Below are 19,606 nucleotides of genomic sequence, written 5' to 3'. Positions count from 1 at the left end.
ACCTGGGCGCCATATGAGCAAGGCGATTCGGAAGTGAGAGTACACGTACGTCGCATGTTTTGTGGTCAAAGAGGAACGCAGCGAACGATGCCTCTGTGAAGTTAGACGGAAAATCGGGTATGGGCTTGGGTAAACAACGGGCGCGGGCTTGTCGCCAAATGAATGTTGTCGAAGGATTGTTCACCAGTGCCGCGCAGAAGTATTTGCAAGTGCGCGCAACGGCAAGTACGTCTCGTGGAGACACAGTGTAAGACAGCATTTCTGCCAGGATCTCCAGCGGAACAGAAGCGATGAAACATTCCGGAGTAGATTTCGAATGACCGTTGCAGTCTGCTGGTCGTGATCGCTTCGAGGGTGGCATCGGAAGGAGCAAGTGGTGGTAGTGGAAGAGCAAGCCGCAGCTGTAAGTGCGTGCCATGCCACAAGCTGCAACTGCGGCAACTTCGTATTCAGGGACTTTAAGGGCTAGTCATGTGTTTACGCCATATCTGTGGCTCTAAGGGCTTATAGCTCAGTGGTAGAGTATACGATTGCAGCTTGATTAGATACTCCTGATCAGCTTATCGTGTTGTCCCGTGTTCGAACCACGGTGGGCCCTGTTTTTTTGTCATCAAACTGATGTGGTCGCTTGGAGTGATCTGTAAAGGCAGCGACGTCTTCGTATTTTCGCCGAAGTGTCAGTGGGGCATTAATCAATCCTCGATGCAGAAAGACTTGATTTTCGACGGTCTCCAGCAAACTTTACGGGTGTGAATTTCGCCACTTGAGAACAACTAATACTATGAAGAAGATCTCGGATGTACATATTCTTCCTGCAGTGTTGCTTGACGAACATGGACGTAAAATTTCCCCCTCCCCCACGTACCAGTCGCCTCTCTCCCTTCGCTTCATCGTGAAACCCACGGAGATATTGGTTGATCATTTCCCACTGTAGAAGGACCCTAGACGCCAGCTATGCCCGGGCTCAAAACATAAAGCGTTACACTCACTACACCTAGAGCGGTCACCTCTAACCCCCTCGTCTTCGAGGACCGCGCCTCGGAAGCCTCCACGAGGCGCACGGCTGTGAACCATTGCTTGTTCCGGTTCGGCCCACACGGCTGACAACGCGGGAGGTAGGATGTGAAGGATGTGTGGGGGAGACAGACTCCGAGCGGGAGCTCTCGGACCACGGACAGGCACATAGCTAACTGACGGCGCGTAGAAGGCGATCCGGCGACCTAAGCCTCGATCCGGAGGCAGAAAACCGAGTGCTTGGCAGACCAAGGTTGGCTTTGAGAGAGCGAGTAGTCTTGTGGGGAAGCGAAGGAGGTGCGCGTCGTCAATGTCGGAGAAGAGTGCGATCGGAGGGGGTTGACTCTGGCGCTGTCCCCAAGATCTAACGAAAATGACATGCTTGGGCCCAATTTTTGCAGCAGGCGGCGTTCGAGGGTGTGTGCGCCTTCTGGAGGTGTCGGCGCGGCGGCCACGGACACTGGAGGCTCGGATGAGTGTGTGAAGAGCCCGGTGAGGCCGTTGAGGGTCACATGCCGGAAGTCCTACAGTCTGAGTATTGCGCCGACCATGTGCGCGACGGCGTCGACCTCAGTGGAGACACGCTTACTGCATTTGAGGAGGTTGATGACCAGTCGGCGCGTCTATTTCACGACTTCTGTTCGTTTGAGCTCTACTAGTATCTCTTGTCGGAATGCAGTGAGATGCCCGTGCCTCGAACGGATTAGATGCGGGCGTGTAGTACGTATGGCCATAATCGACATAAGACGATGGGCTACCTGAGGGCGGGGATGCCATTGAATAGGTCCTGTACTTTCTTCGTCGGCATTCTTGTCAGTTGCGGCGATAGTCTATGGCAAGGATGTTACAATGTCACATACACGTTCGGATTCAAGTCCAGCAATGAGGTTCACACTCCGCTTGGGAAAGCCGTTATCGCCGATGAAAGTTTTATGCTCCGAGTAAGGCTGGCCGGCGCACCGCCGGCAGTGCGGCTGCAGCGTGCTTACGGACATCGTTTCAAGCTCTCATGGAACACCTTCCGACAGAGCTTTTGATTTGCATTGCCGACTACCTCAACGACTCGACAGTCGCTCTCGCAACCCGTTCTCTGCTATGCCGTCGCTGGAGGCAGGTCGTCGGTCCCCGTCTCTTCTCCGCAATCGATGCACGCTCTCACAAGGATAAGTAACTTCAAGTCTCTCAAGACTTTCTTCGAGATCAATATCCATATCTCTCCTCATGTTCAAAGGCTTACTCTTGGTCCGAGTGTCTGGCCGAACACCGGTAGCCAATGCTTCATCACGACCGATCGTCTTCTCTACATTATCGGGTGCCTCCCAAGTCTTCGATATCTGCGTCTACAGAGGCTCTCCGTTGAACCTCCACGACAGGGTGATCGGATGCCAAGACCACCTTCGCCAGTTCGATGGCATCTTGAGGACTTCCTCATCCTGGATTGCGCGGTGGGGATGATCCCTTTGCTGTCTTTGCTCGCCGTCTTCCGTGTCGACCGTGCGGATGTACGTTGGACCCCAACAATGAAGTTGTACCCGAATGACTCGGACCTCGACGACCAACTGGTGCCAGAAGGGCCTCTCGAGCGCACTATACCCTCATACGACATCCGGGCCTTGAGCATCCAGCTGATTCATAGCGTACCCACAGTACCGCTACTATGCTACTCTCTTGCTCGACTTCTAACGTCCGCGACAACACGCTCCTTGACGTTCCAAGACGATGGAAACCTCTACATGCAGTCACTCCAATGGATGCTTGTGAATGTCGGCCCCAGCATCATCGACTTCGGGATCACTTGCTTCCGTAAGTGGATATTCCCGTGTCTTTACCAAGCACCCTGACGCGGTTGTTGACAGAGCACCACAATCCCTCCGACGTTCAAAGCGGCGCTGTACAGGCTCTGCCCAACCTGCACCGCTTCCGCTGCAAGTCCAACGTCGCTGTGCATGCTGATCAAGTGGATTTATCAATCAATCGTTTCATTCTCGGGATGTTCGCCAACGACGTGCTTCCCAGTGTCGCCTTCAACCTGGAGGAACTCGAATTCTACTTTCAAGCCGTGTCTGATGGTGACCGACTTTCGTTCGACATGCCCTGTTGGACTGACCTCGCGCAAGCGGTCGAGCGCTTCGCAAGTCTCAAGAAATTGGTCCTTCGTATTGTCGATAATCGCCCAGATGTGTCCACATCAACTTTGAAGGAGGTTGTTTCATTTTTTGTCGTTGTATTCCACCGACCTATGTCTAGAGTAATCTTTGCACTCAATATAGATTGAATCAGCCTTGAGGTGAGTCTTACCGTATAATGAGGTCCACAGTGTCCAGTCAGCTGATTATAGTAGGGCACGGATAACACCATCTGTGCCGATAGCGCAGGCGGAGCCAGTCTTTTCCAAAACTCTGCAAGCCTCTGCCCCCGCCAGTCAGCCGCCGGTCTTCTCGAGCATTGGAGTAGCCCTGCTTGCTGCTTTGCGCCAGCCATCCGCCTTCTCTATCAAGTTCTGTCGCTCTTCCGCCATTCAAGATGCCTCACGGCCCCTCCGTCCTCCTCTACGCCGCATCTGCCTGCGCGATCCTCGTCGGCGTGTCGCTCCTCGCCACGTTCGTCCTCCTCTGCCGCTGGCACACGCGCCGCAAGACACGCGCGGTAGACCACGGGATCAACCAGCTCGCGGCGGATTGTAGTAATACGGCGATCAGCTTCGCTCCCTCCCGTGACTACTCCTGGCACTCCTTCCACCCATCCACCTTCGCCTCCTCCGCCGACTCGCCCATCGTCACGTCCCCACAGCCCCTCGCCGTTGGAACTCGCCTCCGCCCGCGCGCGCGGAGCACAACGTGCGTGCGCGGTGCGGACCCGAGCGTCCCGTGCGGCTGCCCCTGCTGCACAGTCACCGCGCGCTCGAGCACCCCCGCGCGTGCCCTCGTCACGTCCTCGATCTCCTCCCCGCATTGCTCGCTCTCCATCACGATCTCGGTCCCCGGCTTCTCCCCTGACGTCGGCCTGGACGAGCGCGCGAGCCCGTCCTCCACCCGCGCGACGCACGGCAGTGTGCACCACACCGCACGCCTCACGCCCTTCGCGAGCGTGCGCGTCCCCCGCGCCGCGCACCGCGCCGCAGTTCCCGGGGCCGGGTCAGCCCCCAACGCCTCTCCCTCCCCTCCCCTCCCCGGGCCCTCCCCCACAGGCCGCTTCCACGCCTCGCGCCCTGCGCCCCGCGCGAATGCCGAGAACGCGCACCGCTCCCCACCCGTCGAGCGCCCGTCGCCTCAAGTGCGCACGCCCGCATCCCCGGAGATGTGGCACGCGTGGGTGCTGTACCAGAGCGAGGCGGCGGCGGCGGCGGCGGCGGCGGCGAGGACACGTCTGCCTGCGCCCGCACGGACGGGCTGTGGCATGGGGATCGGAATCGGGATTAACACGGGACTGGGCGCCTCGCTCGCGCCCGCGCCCGCAGGGAGCCCGCCTATGCTCTCGGACGACGCGGGCGCGACGCTCTTGGGTCCGTCGTCGCCCCCCGTTGGCGGCGCGGGGCTCGCCGCGCAGGCGGCCGGGGGCCCGCTCAACTCGCTGCAGCTCGCGGTCGCGCGCGGGAGACTGGGACCTCCGCTCGGTCCGCGCGAGCCGGTGCACCGGGACTCGCGCATGCCCGGCGCAGCCTATGGAGCGGTTCCGGAATCCGAGGTTGCGAATGCTGTGGAGGGCGATGGGTCCAGTCGGGCGCAGGGTTGGGACGCGCGCGGGGAAGATGACTCGGAACCAGAGTCGCGGCCGGAACCAGAGAGGGCGGAGAAGTGGTTTACCGACGTGGAATGGTATGGGGACGGTGGTCCGTAGTCGCCGTCGGCGTAGTATGGCCACCTCGAGGATACCGAGAGGACGCTTGACGTGCTGAGTAGCGCACGCTTGTTATGTTGTCCATTCTTGCTTTCCAATTACATGAGCGTTCTTCGTGTCAGAGTTGACAAGATGAAGCACTGGCTACGAGGTGTCTAGTTCAAGCGTTATTGCTCACGTTTAATCAGATATGCAATTGACCGCAGACATGGGATACGATAGTGAGGTGCTTCGACCCGTGCGAAGCCGAGACGTTGCGGTCATAGAGGACATCATGTCAAAAAGGCATTGTTTACAACTATGGGCGCAGGCCCACAACGTTGTGCAAACTATATCCAGAAAGCACAGAATGGTATTCGGTAATTGTTACATAAAGTACCCCGTCGGTCTGGGGTGCCTCTGGAGCCGAGCGGGAGCATGGTGGACCAAAAACATGATTCAAACGCACGTTGCTACTGGGCATGGACGCCTATCTCACGACCAAAGTCTAGACGATAAGCCGACAAGTCCCATGCGCACAAAACCTGCCTAGTAAGCGTGGCAACGGCGTGTTGACGGTCCGACAGCCGAGAGTATGTTCTACTACTGTCGCCTCCTCTCTTGAGGCGGCAGGCCCTGCGATGCCAGTGCAGTACCGTTCTGTTCGGCGGCGGTGCCGAGAACGTCCCTGGGTCCCGCCGCACCGCGCGACGACAAGCGGCTTCGGCGGTTTCCAGAATATCAAGCAGAGCTAGGTCACATTGTCACCCACGTCTCGCCGGCGTTTCAATGCCGGCGCAAGCAATGCCGATTGCATCCGATTGCGCCTCTCAACCCCACAGGCATGCAAGAGCACTCCAGATGGAGCCGTTCTGGACCGTGCGGGTGTGCAGAGAAGACGCGACTAGTCTGCTTCGCACCCTGTGCAGCGCGGCGTAACCTAGCTAACCCCCGCATCCAATGCAGTGGTTAGCCAGGTCACAGGTGACCCATTTCAGCGAGGCACTGTGCTGTTGCATAGCGAGAGGCCCTTGAATCTACACCGCCGTATCATCAAGGGCCCAAGGTCCAGACCGTACCCGTACCACCATGCAACTACTGACGAGGAGCATGCTGGACGGCGCCGATCTGGCTGTATGCGAAATACTCGGGAGCAACGTGGACATACCAGGACATCCGACCACCTTCGGTGTTGGCAGCAACCCTTGATCATACCACCATATGGACGACGACCGAGTAGTTTCTTATCTTCGATTGGTATGTGAGTTCCAAGGATGCTCGCTGTGCGGAAAGTTCACCGATGATCACATTAAGGTCCGACGTGGGGCAGGGAGAGAGGATTCCCGTGACGAGTTAGCATTCTGGAGGCCAAAGTGTGAGTTTTCGCCCTTGTCTCAGAAGGACACATCCCAAAGGCTGAACTTGGTCACGCCAGCCTCAGGCGTGTAGCTTGCTTGGGATGAATATCTCGCCCAAAGCACGGTGGACAAGTCACGGCCTGGGTACTACAAGATGCCAAGACTCACCCATCCACGAGAGCGTCCTGAGCGCTGAGCTTTGATGCAAGGATGCCGATAGCTCCTACAGGTGTCGTGGAGATAGTTGACCGGGTGATACTGCAGATCAAAAGGTGACGTAGTTGGTTGAATTGACGATGGCATACAGACCGTGTGCGTATGACTTTGTGGGTGCAACCAAAGCGGTTGAGCTAAAGCGAGGCGAGGAAGAAACAAGAGACGTCGCTGACGGCACGAGGGGGGAAGGGGAGAGGGGGAGGGGGAGGAGGAGAGTCGAGATGGTGGGCGGAATTCTGTCGACTACGACCACAGTGTCGCTCAGAGGCGTGGGAGACGCCCGACACATGCTCCTTGTTCGAATGCCCCGTGTTCTACTCCGTCGTTGCCCTAGCCATGAACACAACGACGACCCCGGGCACCAACAACCAGAGCTTGTTTTCTGACCGCTAGTTCGTTCCCAACTGATGTCATACGATAGATTGGAGGCGAGAGGCTCAAGGTGACCGCTCCATTTTGGTAAACACACTACCACATCTTGCTGAATCAGGAATCCTCGAGGCAACGTTGTTGAACGTTGAGGACTCTCGGCTGCCTTCCTTCTTGGTGCCGATATGCGTGTTCCGATGTCAATCAACAGAACAAATCAGACTCACCGTGGATGCCTCCAGTCGTCGTCTCTTCAGGCCTCTGCACGGTCCACTATGACTCAATGATGACACGTGTGAGGCATGGGTGTCTTCTAGCGACGTCTGCCCGGATACTCATATAACTGTTTTCAGATCTCTGGATCCACAATAGGGACAAAGGGCCAGTTCTTGATCCGGCGCAGTGGGAAAACCCCCCTCGAAGCGGCACCCATTCCACTAGTTCCAGAAGCTGGACGTCAATGGGCCACGCACCAGAGGGCTGTACTCCTACTATCGATGTGAGTTACGCAAATATTTTCCTCAAAGGACTGTCACAGTAAAAATTTCCTCCGCCACAGTGTGACAAAAAACGCCAATGCTTTCAGACAACATCCCCTCGCGGCGACAGGCGGATACGGTCTGCTTCACATCTCCATCTCCACGGGGCCACAAAGAGGAGAATGTCCACACATCTCTCTTTCCGGCTCTATGAGCTGCACAGGCCTGTGGGTTTCGACGCTCGGCAAGCTTCTCGCCGAACATACAAGAGCATTCCGTCACAAGGGATTTCATAAAGAAGGACTCAGCTGGCACATCGCCATTCTCTTCATGCCTGTGCTTGCCTGCTTCGCCGAGGAGGACGACATCGAGCACGCTCTTTTGGTGGGTGGCACTGTCATGTTGTTCTCGGACTCGATATTAGATGCTTCATCCCCACGGCGTTGCTTCTTCCCTTTGTTCTCTCTCTAGTCCTTTATTCGCTTCGAAGACGCTGATTCGGCCTTCGCACAGCGTATACACCGCCCTCATTCCCCTACGAAACGCAATCGGCCCTCATTCCGACGCCATTGGTCAACCAGGCTGCACTAACACGCCACTCACGCATGGAACGGTTCGGAAAGCAAATAATTGCTCCGTGAAACCAGTGTCCTAACAGCTTCTGCCGTCCAGGAGGGAAAGTTTTCGCTCCGTGGCACGGGTAGACGACCGATGTTCGGGCTCTCGGCCAGGATGCACGGCTAAACCAGTCTCCGCGGCGGCCGAACCAAGCCTCACTGCATACACGCGACTAACTCAACTGTGCAAATGTCAGAAGAGCATCCGCCTTTTCATACACCCTGACTCGGCAGGTGCGGATTTTACCATGCAAGTTTGACGTCGCTCATGACCGATCCTCGAACTGTTCATCTCATCGGAGCGCCCACTGCCGAGGCACCCACCGATGTATTCCGCACCGCCTCTCTCCAGCTACGGCCTGACCAGCTATGCAAGCCTTCACGGAACTTCAGTGAACTTTCACCCGTAATGCTCCAAGGCACCCAACGGACGCCAGCATCCTCCGTGCTGTGGAGTCTTGTGGGGTAGCGTCGAAGCGCCGGCGCTTCGTTTCTCCGGTGACCGGTCTTGTGAGTTCAAACCCATCTGCACAGCTCGTCGAATGCCCTACACCAGAATTTGGACCTTCATTTCGAGGCTCGCCCGGGAGGATCTCCCGCAGTGCAAAGCCGCAGATAATTGCAGAACCCGGTGCGCACTCGGCGTGTCTACGAATGTCTAGAAGTAGTATCTGGACGATCTCGGCCGGGGCTGCGCCTGCGGAGCCTGGGTGCAGGTGGGTTTCTGGCTATCCGGAACTCTGTGGTGTATACAGTATCTCCGCTCTTGTGTCCACACCGCGTATGGATTATGGATGTTATGGATATCTCGATATCCAAACCTACTGCGTATAAGAGATGAGTTATCGCGATGGGCGCTCCGCTCGAAATGGAGACACATTCATGCCACATACCCGCCGCTGCGTGCGGCCTCGTCCACATCCAGAGAGAACCTGGCCAGTTGTCGGAGATATGCCACATAATCGCGCAAGTGTGGCGGAGTGGGCTGTGACCGCAATACGTGACTCATGCCGAAACATCTGGCAAATAACGTAACGAAAGGTTGTGGTACGTACACCACGTGGCTGCAAATGTAAACTCCTTGACGCCGTCTGTCAACCAATTTTTGTGTGCATGCATGTCTGGTGATTCACACGAATTTTGACGGCAATGGACGCAACACGGAGATTGATCGTTGTGCCAGATACTCGCGAAACTTGTCATGATTGTTAGTAGTAGGGTAGTACATACAACCCACCGTTATCTCAGAGATATTCTATCGAGACGGGGAGAAAGCAAAACATATGGTCATACTGTACAGTGTCTTATAACCTGGTATCTGTCAGTCGTCACTGGTCCTAGTCCGTAAGTCACCTAAGAACAGAAGAAACTCGTCCGGGCTTTGGGCTCCGGAATCATTTTGCCGCACATACCAGCGACACTGTCACTGCCAGCCTTCCCGTGCTCCGCGTGCTGTCGGACCTAGGCAGGTGCCTCCCTGTCTCAACACCGCATACCCGGTCCGGCGAAGCCCCGCAGCACGCCTCCGAGTCTCACACCATTTCGCTCGGGCTCTTGATGTCCCCCGCCTCCTCCACCTCAGCCTCGGGCTTCGAAGTGAAGTTGGACCACCAAGCCCGAGCATCCAGGGCCCAGCGCACCCACGGGCGCGACGCGAGGAAGGCGAAGACGAGCACCCCCGCGAGCGCCTCGAGTCCGAACGCGCGCGCGACGAACAAGGGCGCCTGCAGGGTCGCGAGCGCAGCGGCCCAGAGGAAGGCGGCGCGGGGGAACGCCCACGCGATGGCAAGGCGGGCGTTGTCCTCTTGCGAGCTCGTCGCGCAGATGGGTTGCTATGGAAAGGGAAGGGCGGGGCGGGGTCAGTCGCGACGACGAACGCGGAACAAAAGCAGGACGCACAGCCTGGCCCGCAGTGTAGGTGCGCCGGTTGGTGTGGCGGGACATGAGCGCGAGGGCGGTCGCGATGGCGAGAGCACAGCAGAGGAGAGATGCGGCGGCGAGCTCGGGCGAGGCGCGCGGGCTAATGGTGAAGAGGACGTTGGCACTACAAGGGTGGTCAGCGGGACGCTCTGGAATGCTGAGATGCGGGGAACTCACGTGGTCATCCCAAGTGACTATACAAGACAAATGCGAAGGTAAGGATCCGAGCCGTCCGCAGGAGAAGAATAGGACGTACCCAGGTCAGGTGCTGAGCCCACTCATCGTACGTTTCGCACAGGAAGTCGCGGAAGACGTAGCCGTAGATGATCCCGTCTGTGTACATATGATCAAACTTCGCGGCGTATTGAGCGGGAATGTTGAACAGCAGGCGGGAGGCAGCGCCAAATAGCATGCCTCGTTGCGGATTCGGGGAGTCTTCGAGGATGCGTTGGTGACGATCGAGGCGTGCAGAGCACTGTCCGTACATCGTTTGGAATCTGTGGGTGGCTACGTGCATCTACCGTCAGATGTGTCGAAGGTTCGGAAACCTGTCGTTGCCCACCGATGTTGCACCACATCCGAGCGATGACCGTGAGGCCGGTGGTTTGCTGGGGGAAGGTGTTGGCGTTGCCCAGGATACGGATGAAGTGCTTGCACTGGTCGGAAGTGTAGGGGAAGCAAGAGGTCATTGAAGTGCGCTGATCTGCTTCGCCGTGCACAAAGACCGCGATGAGCTCGTCGATTGCCAAGTGCAGCCTCTCGATTCTGTGGGCACTGAACTGTTCGATGTGGCTCCAGTATTGGCTCTCAAGTCCCATCCCTGTCAGGTGCGTTAGCGCGTGGTCCGGTCGAAGGGAAGACCGAGGCAGGACGTACGAAGGTGAGACTCGGACACGATCCCCATGTCAAACAGAACAGTTTCGCTGTCGACTTCGTGCAGCCACCAAACGACGTGCGCGGCGTGATCGGCGAAGTAGTACTCGCACACTTCCTGAGCGCGGAAGTCATCGTCTTCAGGCGCGTCAGGCTTGATCCGGAGGCAGAGCTCCGCCGAGTCGGGAAGAGAGACATTCTGGATAGCCATCTCCTCCCGGACCGCGTCAATGGCGCGGAGGACTTTCCCGCGGATGTCGGGGTGAGCCACATCGTCCTCTGTGACCACCCTCGGAGATGTTTCGCAGGCGTAATACGGCTTGCCCTCTGCTTGAACATGCATTGTCCATCCCTCTGGAAGGTAGGGAGGTCTATGACAAAGTCAGCCCAGTATCAGCAGGCGGAGTGGCGTTGGATGCTTACTCTGCCTCTGTCACGAAGGAAAACAGCCCGGGCGTGATCTTGACGAAATCCGGGACTACTCTGCTCGATAGAGCAGTTTCAGCATCAATAGAGAACCCCAAGACAAACGAGCAAACCTCTGCAAAACCGGCTCGTAGCGGGTGGTCTCAGAAGGTGGAGAAGGGACAAGACGTGTGGGGAGGGCTGTCTTCGAGAGAAGTATAGAACGCTTGTGAGAATGGTTGACCTCAGAGGACGACATGGTATCGAGCAGTGCAGAGTACGGGAGGGAGTGTTGGGCAGGGCATCTCGACGTTCGCGCTCTTTATTAGTCTCATCCTGTATGCGATGGCGGGCGGCATAGATCTAGATCCGGACGAGACGTCACAGTCTGCGAAGATCAATCGGGTGTGAATATGTGACCGTGACCGGTGCTTACTACTCTCCGATCGAAGGCACAGGCTTCACGCATAGCCCCTCATAGCCCCTGCTTCGTGCACCTCCCCCATGTCTGCCTCCTCTTCAGAGCACTCTCAACACCTGGCTGCCGGTACGCCCGAGCTGTACGTATCTACCTGGCCGTCCCTCGTTATCCAGCTCTAGGCTCCGAACGTCCACCGCTCGCTTACTCTCTGCCTTCGCTTTGCGCCCTCCGTCCTCGACCTCGTAGCACGGCTTCTGCTGCGAGTGAGGGGCGGCCCACTTTGACTACGACTGCTGCTACTGCCGAACCTGATGCCGAGTGAGCCGAAGTCTTGTCTCGTCTCGCCACTGCATCTGTCTCATCGATCGCCTGCGCCCCCTCGACCACTCCCGATCGAAGTCCATCCGAGCTTTTGTCCCCCGTCAGGTACAGCTATGGTTCTGTTTCCACGTGGCCTGCCCACTCACGATCTACGACAGCGAGGATGATCTGGATGAGAAGTACGAGTGGAAGGGGAAAACGACACAGGCTGTAGCTGGAGGAGGGAAGAAGGGAGGGCGTCCTAGCTAAGGGCTTGATATCTGCGTGAAGACCCTGAAATCTACTTTCGCACCCATCTGTCGACGTCGACATTCTCGCGCTCACGAAGTAAGCACATTTGTTCGGAAACCATCTATCGCCCCTTGTTCTAGTCCAGGATATCACACTCGAACCAGTGCCCCCCGACCTTCCTTTCTTGTGTCCGGCTGTGAGGACGTCTGCGTGCCTCCAGGAACCCGCCATCCTTCTGCTGCACCGAAACGGTCCAAGGTTCCTTGAGGCATGATCAGATAATTGTTGCTCTCTACTAATCTATCTCTATAACAACTTTCCTCTTCCCAAACGTATACGGTCGTGGATATCCTCCCAGGCGAACCGCCAATATGATCTCGTGTCTCTTCGATCTGACCTCGATGCTGCGTGTCACGCAAACAACGCATCCGTTTATCCCAGTGCTGAGGTCTCCAGAAGTGTATCTCTCCCGCGAGAAACGAGAGTGTCAACTATGGTCTATACATGAGACTGCGCCGCACGAACAGCCACGGATCACACCCCGGAGCGTTCCAGGAGCCGCTTTCTCCAGTTATTGGACTGGACAAAGGGCTACCAACGCGACGTCGGAAGACCACACTGAGCTGCCATTGGGAGCACGGCCATAGCATGTGGTGTTTTCAACACAGGAATACCATACCCTACAACTTGGTGCTACTTGGAAGGTGGTGGTGGACGTCTTCCGGGAGAATCGGGTATAAGGCCTTGAGGTTGGGCTCAGAACGTTCTGACGGTTGTGGTCAACGCCGAATGACCAAATAGCGCTGCACACGGCAGACGCTCCGCGTGCTCACAGAGACAACATTAATTGCCGAACCCGAGGCCTCCGGATGTGAGTATGCCGTTGTGTGCATCCCACTCGAGTCTCCCACGACTTCGACCGGATTTACAACTCGAGATTCGCCTCCTCCGATGAACTTCCTTGTAGTCGGATGTCCTTGATCTGAGTCCCATTCAGTCACCCCCGAGTTCCTCGAGGCGCAAAGTTGTGCATCCATGGGCAGCATCAACACATACGCAGCACACCCTGGCCAACTAGTCTTGTGGGCCTGACCGCGCACACCCGTGCACGGCGCCCGTGCGTCCACTTCAACTCTGATCTCACGCATCGGCCTCAGCCCTCCCCCGACAGCTTACGCGGTGGCGCGGCGTTTCCAGATTGTGGTGGGGCGCGGTACGTCGGTCATGAGGGATTGAGTGCCGACGCCTTTTATGCGCACGTAGGAAGAGGACAGCCTCGCAGCAGCCCTGGCGTAGTCAGCGCCGTCGCCCTACTTATGTAAATGTACTCCGACAACGAGATAGTCGCCGTCTCCGTGCAATCGGCGGTGTCTTAAGCTTTGTTAGGCCACAGGTAAACATCCCGATAGATGTGTGTAGTTGAAGTGGGAGTAAACTTGTCGTCCATATGGTGCGCCATGGCTCTCCTATTCTTCCCACGTGCCCACAATATATAAGTACACACCACCTCCAGGGCGTCTCTCAACCACGAGTGCACCCTGGACCGCAGTGAGGTCCTCAGAACCCGTCGCCCAGATCCGGGCCATCGTCGTCCAAGTCGCCGCCCTCCTGGATCTCCTTCGCCAACTCCTTCTCACGCTCGCGTGCGCCTTCCGCGGCGGCGAGCTCCTTGCGATGAGCGTTGAGTGGGTATCGCATGGCCTGTGGGATGATGGTCAGTTCATTGGGGTCGTCCTGACAGAGGATCCATGGACAGAAGATGTGGGGCAACGGAAAAATGACATAACATATCAAACCGCGGGAAAGGAAATCTGAAGAGAAAGACTGAAGCCACTACGTCCGACGTAGACGGACGAAATGAGGGGACAGCGGCGAGGGCATTTGACAAGCCGCCAACATGGACGCGTCAAGTGGCGAGTTCGAGCCAACCACTCGTGGATCGTAGAGGGATAGTAGCGCGTTCGGCGTTCGCGTCTGCAGGTTCGTCACCTGGCAGATTGAACGGCATGGACAGCAACGGGAATGGAAGCTTGAAGGAAGACAGACGACAGAGCCTGATTGGATGCGTTTCCTGCGCTACCAATAGGCCGCTGTGTCCATCCTATGGAAGGTGGAATGCGGCGGTCGGGGTGCAGACAGCGTACGGAGCGCGGGAATACACCGGCAGCGCGAGGCAGAGGGAAGGCGAGGAAGGGCGCGAGCAATAACCACGCACTCACCTTGACACTCTGATTGTGCAACTCCAAGCAGTAGGCGATGCGGCGAGAGAACACGTCCGACACCTCAGGGCCATATCCGCTCTTCTGCCCACCGCACTCCATCCACCCCTTCTCGTGGACAATGCGGCCTTCGATGACGCCGTCGCGGATGGCCTTGCCCACAATGTACTCCGCATCCTCTTCCGAGTCGAGGTGGAGCTTGACGCAGATGTCCCTGAGCGAAATGCGCGAGTACGATAGCGAGAGTCGGCGTATACCGGTCTTGATGACGTTCTGACGCAGGCGGACGATGAGTGTGTAAGTCTTGTCTGATTCGAACTGGGCCGCGTATCGCGAGAGAGTGGCTTGGAATTGTGAAAGGGATCCATTGCGGACCGCTGTTCATAGGATTACGTCAAGACGAGACAGATGGAGCTGAGCGGGGAACAGACTAAACCTTTCACGATCTCAAAATACCCAGCCAGAGCCTTCACTAGAACGGGGTGTCGGAACAAACTACGTTCTGGAATGTCGCCCATGAGGAGTTCCACCACGATGGACAGCTTGTGGACGGCCTGGAAGAAACCAGGCGCAGTCTTGGCTGGTGGGGCCCGACGAATGGCCTGCTGAAGGTTTGTATGCGCTGCCGTGTAGTTGAGCTGGACCGCTTTGATGCGCCCGAGGTAGTAATGGTACCGCGCGTGCTGTGGGTTGCCGGCAGCTGCCGGGAACGATGTCTTTGACACGAGCTTGTCGGCTTGGTCGTACAGGCTGTACTGCAAGTAGCTCCGCAAGATCCTGTTGATGAGGGACGCCTCCGTTTCGTCATCGTGACGCAGGGCAGCCGTCCGTTGTGCCGCAAGGAACATACTATGTGGTGCATGCGTCAACATGTGTGCTCCAGTGGAGAACATATGTGGAACTCACGGACGAGCGTCTGCTAACTCCCCACCAAGCTCATATGTGCGTTCCACCGCGTACCACACCTTCGCCGCGATAGGGTCCATGCTTCGGCGGTTCAACGCTTGCATCTTCTCCACGGTCTCGTGGGCCAGCTTGGCGGCTTTTGCGTAGTTGTCGGATGAGGTGAGAAGATAGTGGATGATGAGCAGTCGGAAGTAAACTTCGACCTCGGGGACAGGTTCAGGCTGGGATTGTTTGGCAGTAGGTGCAGGGTCGATGTCCATGGAATGATCCGCAGCGCCGGGTGATAGCCATGACAGCAAAGCAGTCTTGGAGGCAGATTCTGAGGGCAGGATGTGGTCAGACCATGGGGTTGGGGCGCAGGGATGCTGGAGAGCAGACTTACCGTTGGTATATACTTCCAAAGTTGCATCCTTCAAAACCTTTTCATCCAGCTTCTTTCTGAGATGGGCCAGTGACCTCAGGACGCGATGCGTGAAGCGAGGTTCGAGCGTCGAAACCGCCCCCTCGATGAGCACGACGTTAGCCTTGATTTCAGCCACAGGCGTGAGCGGCACAGGCTTCTTCTCCTCTTCGGCTGGCTTCTCCTCCTTCTTCTCTTTCTTGCCGTCAGCAGCCTTCATTTCAACGTCGGCCATGGTTGGTTGTCGAGAGCGACAAGAGTTCGCGGAACGGAGTAGTGGAGGAGGATGGATGTGGAGAAGGACAGTGCTCACGGGATGACGCGTCTCGCCTCTCGACGCGCGTCGATCTCAAGCGCCTATCTACGCGTTTTGAATACGTCGTTTTCCAGGTTAGAGCTCATTTAAACTCCGAAAGGGTGGATAACAGATCGCCAGTCGTGGCGCTAATGTCCACTGCTTCGCCGGGGTGCGGGACAGTGACTTCGGACTAGCAGCACTCATGTCGTTCCTAGCCCGCCTCTTTCGTCGTGTCAAGGGCCCTGTACGTTCAAGTCCCTGGTGAATTTTCCCAAGAGCTTACGAGGTTGGCAGACTGGTTTTGTCGGCAGGGATCTTGAAGGTGCGTCCCAAGCATTATGACCCAGTTCTCTTCTCATGTGGCATTGGTTGTAGGGAATAGATACTTTGAGTACGCTAGCACCTCCGATGGTGAGCATCAGATAATCCCGTCTTCTATATGCGTAACCGACGGTATGCGTGGTAGACCCACGTAGAACAAAACGTGTTGTGAAGTATGCGAAGGGTGCTGACATGCTGGAATATGTCGGGGGAAACAGACGGTTGGCAGGTGCGTCGCTATTCCACTTCACGCGTTCAATCCTCACTCTATGCCAGTGCAATGGCTGTCATGGATGACCCATACCAGACCGCATCCACCTTCGCTGGAGGTATGTCGTGCGCTCTTTTGATACCCGTGGCAGCCACTGAAGCATCGCAGGAACTGCAAGCCGATGTCGAACGCCAACGACGGATTCTCAACAACGTGGCGATGATAGAAGCCCGTGAGAAGGCTCATGCGGCTCGAGTCGCCATTTCAGAAGCGCAACATACGCAAGCTCAGGCGCCTGCTTCATCACCCAGGCTCCCGGACCCTATGCATGAACGGGCAAACGAATGCAGCTCGAACGCCTCGGATACTGCCGCAGAACGCGTACCATTTGCCCCGCCAAGAAAGGAACCTCCTTCACCCTGGAAGCCACCACCGCCTGACGAACCTCAGAGCTGGACTCCTCGCAGTGCTGTTCGTCGAGGTGGATGATCATGACGGCAGTCAGGGATGCCATTGATATCGTGTATCGACGTTGCTACCTATCCTATGAATGCTAATGTTCATGTTTCTGGGAACTCCCCGTCAAACTCGGGATACATTGCTGTGCATAGACCTGTGAGACTTTCGAAAAACGGCGATAGCTAGAATCCGCGAGGAAGTAATACGGCCTGTGTAGCAAGACATACACTTTGCCTCCATCAGTGGATCGTCATTGGGCAAGGGGCACAGGATTGCTCCGGCAAACCAGTTCTGATCTCTGGGCGATGCATATGTAGTCAGTGTTGGAGAAGCGGCACCGGAGCGCCGGAAGCGGGCCTCAGGCCCAGTGAGAACGCCCCCTATCCGGAGCTATCTGGAGCTATCTCAACGACCCAGATTGCTGGGGATAGGTCGATATTGCTGAATGCCTCATTGCGTAGGTTTTCATAAATGTCCGCCTATCCCCATCTATCCGCAACGATTGACACGCCACTGACAATTATGGGGATAGATGCCACCTATTGCCATCTGTCCCTAGCTATCGACGGGCCTTTTCAACGAAACCACGTGCAACAAGGGCCCGATATATCTGCACATATCTGCACCAATTCATTGACGTTTGATATCGTACACGTGCGCCGTCCGACCACCTCCCTCGCGCCCTCGCCATCGCCCACACACCCTCGCCTTCTCTGCCCGCGCGTCCAACCTCCCCGTCCCGCTTCGCGCACTGGCACATCATGATTTGATGGGCGATGCCGTGCTCCCAACCAAGATGTACTTCTCTACGGCGCACCCGACGGCCTCGACCTCGCCTCGTTCCAGTCCGTCTCGGCGAACACGCGTCCTGAGGCATCGCCCGGGGTGAGCACTGGCGGCGCACGGCCTCATGACGACGACGCGCTGGAGGTGCAGGCCGGCGTGCGCAGCAGCGGAGGCTAGGATGCCGGTCATGCCGGCAACGGCGGGTGTGATAAGCTTCGCGAGGTCGTCGGCGTGGAAGTGGAAGGGGGAGGCGGTGTGGAGGACGGCGTCGTCGAACGCGCCCGGCTGGGTTGGTGTCGGCGTGGGTCTGGGGCGTGTCAGGGAGAGGGGCGACAGGGGGAGGGAGGCGGGGGACGCACGACGGTGATGTCCTCGACGACGACGAGCTCGAGCTTGTCGCCTGCGTCTGCGAAGACCATGTGGAGGAGAGCGCCCTTGCTCTCCGCGTGGACTGTGCAGCAAATGGCGTCGTTCCAGGATCAGCGGGGGGTGTCGCGGGCTCGACAAGTGGCGTTATGGGGTTAATGAGCCACTGGTGGGGGCGTTCCGGGCCCTCAGTTCCCTGCAGCTAGAAGGCAGCTAGAGGTACTAGCTAAAACGGCTCACCAGATTGAGGGCCTACAAGGTCTGATGTTCTGTCGAAAGATACGAAACTGAACGCGATGAGGGGCACATATAGTCGGCATAAACTCACCTGAGGTTGTCGTGCACCCAGTCCCTGTGAGAATTGCGACCAACCAGTCAGCGACCGAGGTGAGGACGAAAACAGGGGATAGAGGGAGCACGGGACTGTGAGTGCAAGACGGCTGGGTGCGGGCGCGAGCAACTAAGCGCGGTGCAATAGAGCGACAGGCCACGCGCGCGAGGACGTAGCGTGACCGCGCGATGTGGGGTGGAGATGTAGGGCAGCAACGAAAGGTGCGCGATAGCGGCTTCGAGATCGCAGGAGGGCAGTGACGGATGTAGGGGCGTAACGGACGGGATATTAATGGGCAAAGGAAGGGAGGACACCGAAATAAGAATGAAAAGCGTACTTAAAGAAACCGACTGACTCCGACGTCTCCAAGTGCGGGCTGTCTACGACCGCTCCATACCATAAATGAAAGCACTCACTGACAAATCCCAATCACTAAGCCTATGCACTAATAGTTGAAGGCCCTATGGTGCAATGAATCTGGAGATGCAGCAATACGTCAGAGAGTGAAATATTTGAGCGCATATACCCACTCAGGGACCGGCTTGACCGAAGGAATCTTGTTGACGCTTGGTAGGTAGAGGAAGAAGAAAGGGAAGAAGATACCATGGGTTATGAGAGGCAACGGTATGAAGGGGATGTCTCTGGTTGCATAGGGGGCCGGCAGAGGGAAGGTGGTGGATATGGGAGAAGAGAGAAATGTCGCGGCCTCCGCGCGGGCGGCGCGGTCCCAGTGGGCGTCACGTGCTCTGATGCGACACATCATGTCACGCCCTCCGATCTCCCGAGTCCCCGTTACAACTTACGCTCGTCGTACCTACACCACGGCAGGCACTCACAGCGCATGAGCGCAGTGAAGGCTGGGGGCGTCCAGCTCGCGCAGGAGCTCGCGGAGGCGTGAAAATCGAGTGCGTGCCACTGTTGATGCTGTAGTAAGTGTACTAACTCTTGCAATCAAGCACAGATGAGACGACAATGGCTCGTCCCTTCGGCTGAATAAAATCCATACAAATGGTGAGGATATCGGAGACGTTGTCGGGCAAGGGGCACTGCAACATGATACGCATTGGTGAGTCTCCAAGGAAGAATTCCGGCCGAGACACATCGAAAAAGATCATGTGACCGCGAGAGCCGCCCGCCTGGACGGCGGACAGACAAGAGAGAAATGTGCGAGCGCACAACAGCTCACTCCAAAATCACAATTCGCGAAGGCACGCTTGTGCTTTGTGAGAATTGTTCTACATGTCAATGCGTCAAACTCTCGAGAGCACT

At 57.0% G+C, this 19,606-nt stretch overlaps 1 protein-coding gene and 1 non-coding gene across 2 annotated transcripts; one reads left to right on the top strand and one right to left on the bottom strand.

Moving 5' to 3' along the window:
* The first annotated feature begins 500 nt into the window (after positions 1-500).
* On the top strand, positions 501-598 carry BXZ73DRAFT_t203. Its single transcript has one exon. It is a non-coding gene; the product is annotated as a tRNA-Cys (tRNA).
* A 17,015-nt stretch (positions 599-17,613) lies between these two features.
* On the bottom strand, positions 17,614-19,097 carry BXZ73DRAFT_107703 (uncharacterized protein; the record flags this gene model as incomplete). Its single annotated transcript, XM_048016984.1, has 5 exons — positions 17,614-17,925; positions 18,000-18,091; positions 18,247-18,275; positions 18,335-18,358; positions 18,868-19,097. 5 exons carry the CDS (start codon positions 19,095-19,097, stop codon positions 17,614-17,616), a joined length of 687 nt encoding a protein of 228 aa, XP_047871633.1.
* Between the last annotated feature and the right edge of the window lie 509 nt (positions 19,098-19,606).

This window comes from Epithele typhae (genome assembly GCF_022376455.1).
Source record: "Epithele typhae strain CBS 203.58 chromosome Unknown BXZ73scaffold_121, whole genome shotgun sequence".
Lineage (NCBI taxonomy): Eukaryota > Fungi > Basidiomycota > Agaricomycetes > Polyporales > Epitheliaceae > Epithele > Epithele typhae.
The sequence above is the reverse complement of the archived record's forward strand: the minus strand, read 5'-3'. Positions and strand labels throughout refer to the sequence as shown.